Raw genomic sequence first — 14,632 nt, forward strand, 5'->3', positions numbered from 1 at the left:
TGGTGGTAACCACAGGGTTGACTGGAGGATTAAATGAGGTAGTACATGAAAAGCACCAAGCACAGTGCAGTAATGTAGCATGTGTTTAAGAACTCAATGGGCATTAGCTGCTAGGACATGACTGACATTTTTGGAGCACTTCCTACGTGCCCGGCACTCTGTACTAAGTTCTTAATGTGTGTCATCTAACTTGACTCTCACGACAACCCTATGAGGTAGAATTATCCACATTTTACACGTGAAAAAAACAGGCACAGAGAGAATGACTTGCCCAGTGCAAACGGAAGGGCTAGTCAAAGGATATGTGCATTTTTAAAATTTAGATACATACTACCAGATTGCTCTTCAGAGAGGTTATATGAATTTATACTCCTGCAGCAATGCGGTACAAATGCTTGCTTTCCCATGGCCTTCGCCAACGTGCTGTGTTAACAAATACTAGGACTTTTGCCAATTTGATTAAGTGAAAAATGCCATCTTTTAATTTGCATTTCTCTTATCATGAATGAGATTGAGTGCTATTTGTATTTACTTTGCTCATTTCTCTATTAGGTGGTGGTTCTTTATCATACCAGTTTCCAGGAGCTCTTTATATATGAGGAGGATTAGCCCTTAGAGATGAGCTTTTTGCATAGGCTATAGAATTTTGACTTCCCTTATGATGGTTTTGGCCTTTAAGTTTTTAATTTTTATTTCACATAGAATTTATCAATCTTCATTTATGACTCCTGGATTTGGGATCCAAGTTAGAAAACCCTCATTACCCTCACCCCACAGGTTTTAAAGGAATTGCCCACATTTCCTTCTGTTATTTGTTCATTTATACATTTTGAGATATATATTGGCTTATTGTATGAGATACAGAGCCAACTTTTCTTTCTCCAGAGTTTCCCAGTTGTTCCAATCCTGTTTTCTGAAGAATCCATCTTTTTCTCACTGGTTCTGGATGCTACATTTACCTTAATAAATTCTTATGTTTGAATCTATTTCTAGACCTTCCATTCTGTTCTATTGGCCTATTTATTTATGCACCAAAATGACAGTTTTATTTATAGTTTTATATGTTTGGATTAAATGCCTGATCTTTTCTTTTCCCCCAGCATCTTCCAGCTATTATTTTTTTCCCCTATGAACTTTTTTTTTTTAACCTCATTGGTATGTTTTGAGAGAGCATTACATTTTTAATTTAATTTTGAGGACTGACAACTTCATGTTGTTGGCTGCTCCGGTTCAAGAACTTGGGTCTTTCTTTCCATTTGTTCAAGTCTTCTTCTGTGTCCTTCATGTTATTTTAAAGTTTTCTTTATCTAGACCCTGTACATTTTAAGTTCATTCCTGGTGATGTTTTAAGACTAAAATCTTTTAAAGAAACTGACATCTTTCAGGTCACTCAAAAGTTTTGGATTCTCAGATAGAAGCTCCCTATTTAGGACACATGACCTTGGGCCCCTTTCACATCTGGCTTCTTGCTGGAAATTCCTATGTAACTGAGTATCCACACAGTCTTTCTGCAACAGTTGAAGAAAACATAGCTCCCTTTTTCTCCACCCTCCAGCATGCTCCCTTCTAACAAAGAGACCCAATTCTAGGCCCTTACGCTAGAGGCCATCTTTGAAGGATAGATGTACAATGCGGTGACCCACGCTCTCAATCACTGACTACTGCCAATGTTCTTTTCTTCTATCACCTTTACCCACAGATCCTGAGATTAGCTTTTGGTTACTACATCTGCTAGTTTTTGGCTTTAAATGTTTGTTTGTTTATATTTATTTATTTATTTGATAGAGACACAGCGAGAGAGGGAACACAAACAGGGTGAGTGGGAGAGGGAGAAGCAGGCTTCTTGCCAAGCAGGGAGCCCGATATGGGACTCAATCCCAGAACCCTGGGATCATGACCTGAGCCGAAGGCAGATGCTTAACGACTGAGCCACCCAGGCGCCCCATAGTTTTTGGCTTTAGTTCTGTTTTTCAGATTCTAAGCCCATTATCTCCCTCCTACACAGATATCCATTCAAATATTGCCTGTGACCTGGCCTGGTCCTTTAGGAGTATGAATTGTCTCTGAGTGCAGTAGCAGACTGGAGTTTGAATTGGCGGTATCATATAAGCTGGGTCTGAAGTGAGTCCCCTTATCTGAGTCTATTCTCTTTTGTAAAATGGACATGACCACCCACCTCACTGCACCACTGAGAGCTGAGTTACTTGAAAGGAAAGCACTAGCAGGGGTTTAATGAATGCCAGCCACCCCAGCCTTCTAGACTTCCTAATACCCTTTTCTTATTCTAAACCTTTCAGCTGGGATATTAAAGCATTTCCCAACTTTATATCTTTCTGGCTAAAGAGCTCTCCTGGTTCTGAACCACTGTGGGTGAGGAAAGGCAACTGAATGACCCATTTAACTAGGTGCTACCCACAAAATGTTGTTTCCTAAGGACTATACCGACCTGGCTCACCCAGCTCCTTAAAAGTTCCCAGACCATGATGGAGGCTCCTGTGAGGGGTGGTTTGGATGGAGGTCAAGTCCATGAGAGGCTATCTCCACTTCAGCCCCAATGTCACTCAAATGAAGCAAAAATAACTTCAAGAATCCTGGGATGTCATGAACACAAGCCTGTCGATTCTTCTCTAGCATACCCTACTGGATGTGGTACTTGTGTCCTTGCAAGTATCTCAGTAATAATGTACCCAGAACCCTTTGCATGTCTAACAGCTCAGGTCTTATTCACATGCTGCCTCCCCTCAGCAAACTCTGAGTTCCTGGATTATCTCTCTACCTAGCACAAGTCTTGGCAAAATATATGCTAAACAAATGTTTAGCATTTGAAGGAACACACTGCTTCAGTGGTGTTCACTCAGGTCCCCTGAAGTAAGACTTTATGTATATGGGGGCACCTGGGTGGCTCTGTTGGTTAAGCGTCTGCCTTCGGCTCAGGTCATGATCCCAGGGTCCTGGGCTCCCTGCTCAGCAGGGGAGTGCATCGCCCTCTGCCCCTCCCCCTGCTAGTGCTCTCTCTCTCTCTCAAATAAAATCTTAAAAAAAAAAAATTGTGTATATGTCCAGCCTATCTCAGAGACTTGCTTTGAATTATTAAACACATACAAATGTTTAAGTCAGGAGAGACTCAAAACAGTTTATTTCCCTTGCTTAACCAAAGAATCAAAGAGGAAAAAATATGTGTAAACTAAACTTTGCTCCAAACTATGAAGAATGCAAATGTTTTCATCAATAAATAATTCTCCATAATACTACCTTTCACTAGAGTACTGAAAAATCAGCCCAAAGTGTCCAAAACGTTAGCTCTTTATGTCCTGCACCAAGAGGGGGGCAGCACAATTCACGGTTCACAGCTGTCTTTAGCCTGGAATTTCTTTGCAGTGGGTTATCTTGCAGAGGCGCAGATGGTTACCTTGGTAAGCAAAAGAAAAGCAACAGAGAAGGGGCGAAAACATGAGGCAAACAATTCAAAACCTTTTCATCTTTTTTTATTTTAAATTACAAAGGATGTTGCATACACTGATGAATCTGTATCTGACTAGAAGTGCTGAGGGGTTGGAAGGTGACAGAAAACAAAGGCAACATTTGAATTGCCTTTTCTTCTGAAAAGAAAAACTGCACAACTATTAACCAACATTTAATAGAATAATTTTTAAACAGCTCATGCGTCAACAAGATAAAATTCTTTCTAGACAAAAGACAAGACTGAATCCAATAAAAAGTTTCATAGCTCCAGTTGGGGGAATGGGGAAACAAAACTACAGAATATTTATGATAGCATTACAAACAGGATCCTACGCCACTATGCCAAAGAGGTTGCCACATCGTATGAACAAATGCTCTGAATTCTTGCCCTTCCGCTCTTCTCTTGTGACTTCTTATGTGCGGTCAGCCCTAGTATCACTGTTAATCACAAATGCTAAGTTATAGGACAAATCCCAGGGGAAGAAGGTAAAAAAAAAAAAAAGCAGGCAGTGGAATACAGTGTCATAAAAATGTGGTGGAAAGGCAGATACAGTACACACATACACATTTCTGTTATTTGGTTCCGAAAAAAACAAAGGGCGAAGGGCAAGACACAGTAATCAGTCCCGCTCCCATCCACCCAGAATTTAATTAACTACACCATTGTGTTTACATTGTTATGAAAGAGGCAAACCTAGTTCACCCAAACTTGGCACACTGAAATACCCAACTCTGATGTTCTTCTCTAGTCACCAAGTCTTCAATTCCAAAATACTATTTGGAAGTAGTTTTAAGGTTCTACTCCCTCACTACTACACCCTAACCTCTCTTTTCTAAAGAAAAATGGCAATTTGGCATAATTCAGTTCCTAGGTGTAATTTCTACAATTTTCGGTCAGTTTACTAAGCATGAGGATTATGCTTCAACACATAATCCCACTTGCCTATGGAAGTGTAAAACTGTCAGTAGTACATTTTCATCATCTTTCCCCAACATGCTTATTCCTTAAAACGAAACAACCATTCCTACAGTTGACATTCATTGTTACATCCCAATGTGTTTGAAATATTAAAAAAACATGGAGTCATCTTCTCATAATGCCCTTATTAAGATTACAAAGATTACAAAAGAATCCACAAGTATTACGGCACTGTGTGAGACTTATTTGTCATGATCCAAGGGAAGAACAAGACTGCAATTCTGTGCAAAGTTGTGGAAATGGCCTCAGTTCCATGGGAAATGGTATTCCACAATAGACTTCACTAGAAGGATAATTGAAACCTTTTACTTTAACACTGAAAGCATAATTCAATGCATTCTCAAAATTCAAGTTTCAAGATTTGGAGAGATGCTAACATTCTCTTACATAATTAATTAGAAAATACTTGAACAGAATTGTAGGAAGACTATATAAAGAAAGGGAACATAAGCTTTTGTTAATTCCTGCTGAAGGCAACTTGAATTTCTTAGAAAGTTAACTAAATCTTAGCAGCTAAAATATTTTTAAATGTATGGAATAAAGAAAAGCACATCCATTCTTGACATTTTGGTGAATAAACTAACAGCTTTATTAATGAAGGCAAACATCAGATAATTGTATGAATATTATATATAAAAAAAAGAAATCCAAACTAACAGCATTGTATTTCAAAAGTACTGTACTTCTGTTTCTTTTAAAGAGACTTGTCATCTGTTTTATAAAACAAACAAAACGAGTATTCTTCTCCTAAAAAATTCTGGAAAGATGAAATAGTCAATTTCAAGCTGATGAACTGAACACACCTTTCTTTAAATGCAGACTATTGCTAAGGAGCAAATCAAGTCAAGCATCAGAAAGAAGATGTAGGACAAATTCATGAAAGTCAGAAACAAGGGATGTAGTGAAATTACTGCTAGTCTTTCCCTCTCATATTTAAAGACCATTCAAAACTGGTCTTTCATACAAATATAAAATAACTATAAAGAGAGGGAATTGGAAACCATACCCATCTGAAATCCTTCATGATGTTTTTATAATTGCTCTGATTCTCTTACCAAAAAGGTCAAAGTGAAAGATTTAGGAGTGGAAGGGAATGAAGACGTTAAGTTTAAATGTACAAGTAAGGCACAATATAAAGCCACATCATAATCTGTCATGAAGGATATAGGAAAGGACAAGAATCATACATGGTACAGTAGAACAAGCCATCATATTGACTGAAAAAGTGTGGCACCCAATTCAAAACTCAGACAAGATCTTAACAAGAACAACTGGACAGCATGCTTTCATATGGAGACAAACTCTATAAAGAATCCAGTGTATCTGAAACAAGGAAGAACGTTTTTTGTATTTTTTTTAAATCATAGTAGTACTAGAGTCAAAGTTTATAATTGCTTTTGGAACAATGGGTTTATTTGAGGTGAATTCACAATGCCTTCACTTAAAGTAAGATTCTGGACTTCATTATGAGCTATCTGTATACCATGTATGAACACAGAAAACCTTTAGAGAGCTCTTCTCTAATGATCTTCACCCAAAAATACATGCCACAATTTTCAAAAACAGAACATGTACAATTGTTGGGGTTTTTACGTTACCCTTATAAGATTTGTTTGTGTGATACACTAAACGTATATATTTTAATGACAATAGAGGAAGCAGATTATTACTGGCATTAAAGTACAACCATTTCTAGACGGTTTTAAATGCCACAGAGTCCCCTGGTTAAAATGTAAAGCTGCACAGCTTGCCTATGTCATCTTTATGATAAAGTTAAAACAGCAAGAGGATTTAACTTTCACTCTACATTTTACTGCCAGGTTTTTATTTAGATCAAGTATCGCTGCAGCATTCTGACCAGCCCAGATTTAGCAGCAAATGGCAGGAATCATATAAAATGCAATTTTTTTTTAACAAAGTGCTTTTCTAAGATATACATACATATATAAATAGGTACAAAATAAAGTGTCAACATTAAAAAGCTCAACTATTTAAAAGCTTTTAACTATTTAACTTAAGTAGTACATATAAAACACTGAAATGCAAGGATATGGAATCTACTAAACAGATTCAAAGTCTTTTTTTTTTCTTTTTTTGAAATGCAAGACCAAAAAATCAAATTCTGGTTTGCAGATAGGAAAAAAGTATCAAAAACCAGAATTCCGAACAGAGCAGCTAGAAAGGGGCAATTTTATAAACCTCATCAGCTGAATCTCTATCATGAAGTGATTTTCACCTGATTGCAAAACTGCCACATTTTGGAACATGTTTCAATTTACTAAACACACTCTGCCAAAACTTCATATACTTCTAAGTTATAAGCCTGTGCTTTGCCTTCTCCCATCTAAAAAGGAAAAACTTTAAACAACGAGCTTACATTCTTTTAAACCATTAGCTCTGAGCTTATCATCTGTTTAGCATGAATGCACTAAAACCAGGTGTGTTTCCACCAAGCACACAGGAAAATCTTGTGCATCACAGTTCAGCTAAGGTGTTAAGACAATCCTTCTAGGAGTTTCCTTTTCATGATGTCAAAGAAGCATATAAGCAACATTGTTCAGTTGTTACTGTGTGTTTTAGAATCAAACTTTATAAGCTATAGCTTCAGATGCTATGGCTTACAAGTGGGGGGGGGTGGGAGGGAAAGGGGATAAAGTAGAAGAAAAAGAAACACACTATTAGGACAAAATATAATTAAGGAATAAATTCTCCAGGGGGTAATGGAGAAACAGTTGGAGAAATAGATAATTTCCCAGCAGCTAGATCTGAAATTTTTGGTATTTTTTTCTGGCTAGATAGGATCTTCTTAAAAGTATAGTTTTTATGCCACCAGTTTTCAGAGTTCAAAACACAAGATTTGAGAATCAAACAGTAAGAGAGACAGAATGGAAAGATCTGTGGGGAAGGTTTATAATGCTGCCTTGACACAAGAAATTTCTCATCAAGAGGTAAAGCTTTAACACAGTTAAAACACTGACTAATGAAGCTGTTCTATGTGAGCAAAAAAGAGCACCTAAAAACTAAATGTGTTAATATTTCTCAGTTCTAGAAACTATAGAAGAAGTCACATGTAAGTCTGAAGAAGCTAGTTTGAAAATACCTGTACAAAAATATAAAAATCTATAAATTGTTTTTTTTGTTTTAAGCTTGTGTTGATCTTTGAAAATATTACATGCACAATAATACATCAATTGGAAAAGTGGCAACTAAAGAATTAGATATTTTTAGCTTTTTTCTTTCTTTACATATATATATATACATAATACAATAAAAATAATCTGTATTTTGGTTGTTTGGTGGAAGTATACTACAATAAGCTAAATAAACTTTTTAATTTTCAAGGTCAAAAACTATTTTACCAATAGCTTACTAAAATGAAATATATTAAAATTTCCTACAACAAGTGCAGAAATAAAAAGACTTACAGACATCTAAATGGCCACCAACTTATCTACTATGGAAGCGAACTAGAGGAACAGCAAAATAATATTTGTGTGTGTGGATGCTCCTTCTGTAGATAATTGGACCCAAACAGAAATAAAATTCACAGTTCAGTAAGATCCCTAACCCTGACCTTTTCGTTTTTCTTTTTTTTTTCTCCTTTTTTTTCATACATTCATACAGTATCATGTAAGCTGTGCAAAACTTTACTTAGACTGGCAGTTTGCCATATCAGTTGCATTTGTCTTTGGTACAAAAAATAAAACAATCGCAATAATGTGCAAGTATTTGTCTTCTTCCGGTCAAGTACCGAAATAGGAGTTTTCTAGAGCCATCTTTTTTTTGTTTGTTTTTTGTTTTGTTTTTTATACAATACACAGACTCTGTGGCATATATCTACATTTCAACATAGTCCTATATACATTCAAAAAATTTGAAAAAGAGTTGGAACAAAAAAACATTTAAACCCCATAATTTTTCCATCTATATATCTTGTGTTTCCTCATTAGGGTTTTCATCATACAAAATATTACCAGTTTTATAGTTTCCCCAAAATACAAGGCACAAAGAATATGCTTTTTTTTCTTACTTGCACAGACATTATATATATATTTATATATATATTTATATATACCATATTGAGCTCGGAAAATGAACTTCTAATATGGCACATGGGCATGAGTGCTGGGTTGTGCCATGTACAAGTGAGATTAATGGTTGTGGAAAATTAGAACAAAAGGAATAATTCTAAAAACAATCTAAACTGACTGTTTAAAAAAATGCTTCCTCAATTTTTTGTGTGTGGTTCAGAGCATAAACCTGCCACAATATTTGGCATTTACTAATTTCGCTCCTCCCAAATGTTTTACTTTTAACAGATTTTTGCAATCTGTATCTGAACATTTACTTAAATGTGTGAGTTTCAATTCTGATGCCAGTAGCAGTTTTAACCATGGTTTATGCTCTGAAAATGCAATAATCAAGTATTTTGGATCATGCTTCACTTATGCTACTTAGTTCTTAAAACAATGTAACCTAATCGTAAATGTTTACATAATGCTAAACTGACATGCAAAACAGAATGAAAATTTACAATGAATAACGCGACAAACACAGACATTTCTGACCAGTGGTCCAATGAAGCTGATTACACTTTTGATGTTGGTATCCTTAGTCCTACAAGGCCTCCAGTGGGATTGCCTTCTGCAGTCTTCTCTAACACTTGGTTAACAAATTCTGAGGTTTGTCCAGCAACTGGGAGACCTGAGGAAAAAGAAATAAGGCACACTTAGGCACAGAAATGGAGAAGGCATAAAAGGAAGGTGAGGAGTAGGCAGATCTGAGGGTCAGGGGTGGCCTCCTGCTTGATACTGGTCCCAGCCAAGTACTCAGCTGCTTACTACTGCAATCCAGAAATTAATTCTACTCATCAGATTAGAGCTTACAATTTTTAAATTAGAAAGATCAAACCAAGAATAAAGAATGGTTAATCAACATTTTAAAGTGTGGTAGATGACAAGTAGCAATAGTCCAAATAATAGTCCAAACCCAAACCCCACACCTGTCAACAAGCATTGTTACCAAACTGACCATGTTTGCCGTTTTCCCAGCCAGTCTCTTCCAACTGCTCTAGCCACAGTGCGTCCCATGGGTGGGCTTTACCCACACAACTGAAAACACTGACCTGAAGGATGTTTTCAGTCATTTTTATAACTACTGTATTAAGTTTATGTTTCCTTTTCTTCATTTTAAAGAAAAGTGAATGAATAAACAAAGTTAGAAGAGAAGAGGAAAAAAGGTGGGAAGTAGTATAATTTGAATTTGTCATCTTCCTCATCTTCTACAGCTGAGGTCAAAAGATACTTCAAATCAGTAAGTCAAATAACAGAAGTATAAGCATGTTTTAAAAGTAATGAGAAAATAAATGATTAAAATGAGATGGAAATAGAAAAATATCTAGTCATTGCCCATAGGAAGAAGTCAAAAGATACTGTAACAAACACAGAACTGATGCTACCTCAGCCATGTGATTAAATGTAGCATGACCAATAATGAGACAAACTGATAATATGTACCTCTTGAGTGATGGAATGAGAAGGATAATCACCTATGATGATTCTTGCCAAGAAAATTTAACTGCATCTAGTCAGGAGGAAACAGACGTCTAACTCCAGATGTTGGGACATTTTATAAGATCAACTACCTGAATTTTTCATGGAAAAAAAAAAAGGCTGGTAGACTAATCTAGATTAAAGGGGGCAAAAAGATATAAATAAATGCAATGCATGATTTTTAACAAACACACAAAAAGGCTATAAAGGACATTATTAAGACAACTGGGGAAGTTTAAATATGGACTCCATATAGATATTATAATAGTGTTGAAGTACTTGGGTGTGATACTGGTATTGTGCCTAAGTAAGAAAATGTCCTTGTTCTTGAGAAACATGCTGAAGTAGTTAGGGATGAAGGATTTGTTTAGAAGTTACCTTCAAATACTCAGGAATAAAAATATGTAGATACAGACAAAAATAAAGCAAATGCAGCAAAATATTAACAACTGGTGAATCTAGTTGAATGATAAGCAGATGTTCATGTACCATTTCGATTTTTCTTATAGGATTGAAATCTTAAATGAAAAGTTAAGGGAAAAAAATTAAACATGTTATGTTCTAGTTAAAAATTCAACTGACAAGTAAAAAATGAAGAGCTTACAAATTATCACAGAACACATACAAAACTGCAACTATAATAATGGATCATACAATGAGTGATATAAAAAGGAAAAAGCCACATGAACAAAGCCTAACATCTTCTGATGACAAAACTAAAATCAGACATGTATCAATAAATAAAAAATGACCTAAACTCACCTATTAAAGAAAAACTCGTCTGTCTGACTAATAAAATCCAAGTTTATGCTATGTATAAAAATCTAAAAGTTAATTTTATGCGCTACTTATCAAAATTAAATTTTAACTTAAATGTTTTTAAAAGAGATGTATCTAGTATAAAGTGATTCAGAAAGACTGAAAATGAAAGGGTAGGCACAGGTATACTCAGCAAGTATAAATAAGAAAGCTGCGTTCATGACTGCAGTACCAGACAGGACTGAATCAGAGAAAGTCACAAAGAAGACCGAAGAAGTATGCTTCACAATGATAAAGACTTTGATCCGTAATGAAGATCTAGCAGTAAGGAATCCTATTCAAGCCCTCCAGCATTCAAGCAAAACCACGGAAAATACGAGAAAAAATTGAAACACATTAGCAGGGACTTTCTCAGTTTTACAAAGAGTAAATGGACATCTTCTCCAAAAATAAAAAGGAAAAAAATACCTAATTAATATTACCTAATCAACATACAATGGAGTCTTAACATAAAACAGAAAATATATCTACTTTTCAATGTCCACAGAACATTTAATTAGGCTGTAATAAACATAACAAATGTAAATAAATGTAACCATGTTGGGTCGCTAAAAAAAAATCTTTTTTAAGATTTTATTTATTTGACAGAGAAAGACACAGCAAGAGAGGGAACACAAGCAGGGGGAGTGGGAGACGGAGAAGCCGGCCTCCCGTGGAGCAGGGAGCCTGATGCGGGGCTCGATCCCAGGACCCTGGGATCATGACCCGAGCTGAAGGCAAACGCCCAACGACTGAGCCGCCCAGGCACCCCGGGTTGCTAAAAAAAAAAAAAATCTTAATAAATCACAAAAAAAGGAGAAGTTAATAACAAAACTAGAAAATAATAATGTCTACCTTCTGGAAAATTTTAAATCTCTCTCAAACAATTCTTGGGCCAGAGAGTAAATCAAACCTAAAATTTCAAAGTATTCAGAAAACAAGTAAGACATATCAGAATTTATGACATATAGCTAAAGCAGTTCTCAGGAGAAATTTCAAAGGTTTTTAATTACATTAATGAACAAGAAAAAATAAAAAAAGAAGTGAACTAAGCATCTAACTGAAGAAATTAGAAGAACTGATGAATTCAAGAGCTGGTTCTTTGGGGGAAAGTAGAACCACCTATAATTAACCAATGCAAGAAGTGAAGGCAAACACAGTAGACATAAAGTAAGAAATGTAAATGAAGCACTAACCACTGATACAGAGGCTATTAAAAAAACAAAGACAATTTTAATAAATTTGAGGGCATGGAGGAAGTGGATAATTTTCTAGGAATATACAAATCAAACTGACTCCAAAAGAGCTTGTAATCTGACATACAAATTATCATAGAGGACCCAGAGAAAGTTTTCAAAGAGTTAATCACAAAAACACACTGGACGAGATAGTTTCAAAGAGCGTTCTATCAAATCTTTAAGAAAAAGAAACTCCAATTTATTTAAAGTCCTCCAGAAAGGAATTCTGGAAAGATTATTGTTTGGCAGCATAGATTTTTAATCTCCTCAATGCCCCATATAAAAACAGACATTAAATAGAAAAACCATAAACCCATGGAAACCATTAACAAATGACAACGTATCTCCACAAACTCCAAAATTCAAAAGGGTGGAACTACCAAAAGCTACAAGACCCGTATGGCATTAACATTACCAATATTTGTGCAGGATGAGTCAAGGGGATTAATGTACCTGAGAACAAAAGAAGTCAAGAACAGCCAACAGGTTACTCACTGGAAGCCCCAGGAGACCAACCTGAGAACAGCTGAAGGTGAATGTGAGAAGCCCACAGTAAGATGTTGAGGGGCTAGAGCATTCTAGCTCTGTGAACTAAAAACTGACCAACCAGGACTCCCTTGCAGGACAGGAGGCAGGACTGGTAAGAATCAAAACTGGGCAAGATAGGAACAACAGATATGAAAGAAAGATGGTCCAGATAAAATGGGAGAGGAGCACAGACCAAGAAATTTCAGAAAGCAAGCTGCCATGTGCACCTGCCTGCCCCAAGTTCCTCTTCTTGACTGTGGGCTAGTGACATACAAATGTACCAAAGAAATCCCCTCACACCTTCTGCTTTGGAGCATCACCACTAACTCCAATAAAGGCACTTGTCCACAGGTACCTTTGTTTTTCTCCCACTCGCTCTCTCTGTCCCCTCCCTAACTTGCTTTGTTGAACCCTCTCCCTTATTGCTCCCTCCATGTGGCTCCCTTGTGGCATGTGGTGACTCTGTTTCTCTAGGGTAAACTTTCTTCCTGCTCCTCTCCTGTGTCCCTTTCTCAGGCTGGATTGAATGACCATCTCATAAATAAATACAAAACATAGTTTTAGGGTCCTCTGTTTTCAGTTAATACAAAACATAGTTTTGACTCTAAAATTTGAAGTTAGGAAAGCAATCCTGAACTAAACTTTCTTTTCAAGGTTTAGAAAAAACAGTTTTACATGTATTAAAGTCAAAAATCCCATGAAGTTATTGTAAGTGGGGGTGCCTGGATGGCTCAGTCGATTAAGCATCTACCTTCAGCTCTGGTCATGATCTCAGAGTCCTGGGAGCCCGTGCTGGGTTCCCTGCTCAGCAGGGAGTCTGCTTCTCCCTCTCCCTCTGCCCACACCCTGCTCGTGTTCTCTCTTTCGAATGGATAAAAAAAGTTATTGTAAGATAAAAGAGAAGATTCCTACAAACAATGAAAGTGTGCCTGAAAGATATGACCACAAATGACCATATCCTACTATTATTATCTTAAATGGTCACAACCCACTATTATTTCAAAATGAATTCAATGATTTTCAAAATGAACAAAAAGACATTAAAGAAAATGTTACATGAAAGAACAAAAATCAGAAATAGAAAAACTCAGAAAAGAATTGGAAGAAAAAATTAATTCCTGAAATTAAGACAAAACTAAAAGAAAATGGCAACCTATGGAATGGGAGAAGATATTTGCAAATATCTTATCAGATAAAGGGCTAGTATCCAAAATCTGTAAAGAATTTATCACACTCAACACCCAAAAAACAACCCAGTCAAGAAATGGGCAGAAGACATGAACAGACATTTCTCCAAAGAAGACGTACAAATGGCCAACAAACACATGAAAAAATGCTCAACATCACTTGGCATCAGGGAACTACAAATCAAAACCACAATTAAGATATCACTTCACACTGGTCAAAATGGCTAAAATGAACAACTCAGGAAACAACAGATGTTGGTGAGGATGTAGAGGGGAACCCTCTTACACTGTTGGTGGGAATGCAAAATGGTGCAGCCACTCTGGAAAACAGCATGGAGGTTCTTCAGAAAGTTAAAAATAGAGCTATGCTACCACTCAGCAATTGCACTACTGGGTATTTATCCAAAGGATACACACATAGTGATTCCAAGTGGCACATACACCCCAATGTTTATAGCAGCCATGTCCATAATAGCCAAAATATGGAAAGAGCCCAGATGTCCATCGACAGATGAACAGATAAAGAAGATGTCTGTGTGTGTGTGTGTGTGTGTGTGTGTGTGTTATACCCACACACATATACACAATGGAATATTACTCAGCCATCAAAAAGAATGAAATCTTGCCATTTGCAACAACATAGCTGGAACTAGAGGGTATTATGCTAAGCGAAATGTCAGTCAGAGAAAGACAAATACCATATGATTTCAACTCATATGTGGAATTTAAGAAACAAAACAGATGAACATAGTGGAAGGGAAGAAAAAAAAATAAGATGAAAATAGAGAGGGAGGCAAACCATAAGAGACGCTGAACTCTAGGAAACAAAGTGAGGGTTGCTGGAGGGGAGGTGGGTGGGGGGATGGGGTAATTGGGTGATGGGCATTA

The 14,632-nt window shown here is 36.4% G+C and overlaps 1 protein-coding gene across 6 annotated transcripts in view; it reads right to left on the bottom strand.

Moving 5' to 3' along the window:
• Nucleotides 1–3,463: 3,463 nt before the first annotated feature.
• The window catches only part of CREBRF (CREB3 regulatory factor), a 55,879-nt gene continuing 44,710 nt past the window's right edge, over nt 3,464–14,632 (bottom strand). For all 6 annotated transcript variants that reach the window (XM_073889897.1, XM_073889894.1, XM_025867023.2 and 3 more), the window contains one exon: nt 3,464–9,145. In XM_073889897.1, the coding sequence (XP_073745998.1) occupies nt 9,030–9,145 (116 nt within the window). In that variant the 3' untranslated portion in view covers nt 3,464–9,029. The remainder of the gene's footprint in view (nt 9,146–14,632) is intronic.

The sequence above is a fragment of the Callorhinus ursinus genome, unplaced genomic scaffold (assembly GCF_003265705.2).
Source record: "Callorhinus ursinus isolate GAN/ISIS: 27379988/994484 unplaced genomic scaffold, GSC_fseal_2.0 scaffold3, whole genome shotgun sequence".
Classification (NCBI taxonomy): Eukaryota; Metazoa; Chordata; class Mammalia; order Carnivora; family Otariidae; genus Callorhinus; species Callorhinus ursinus.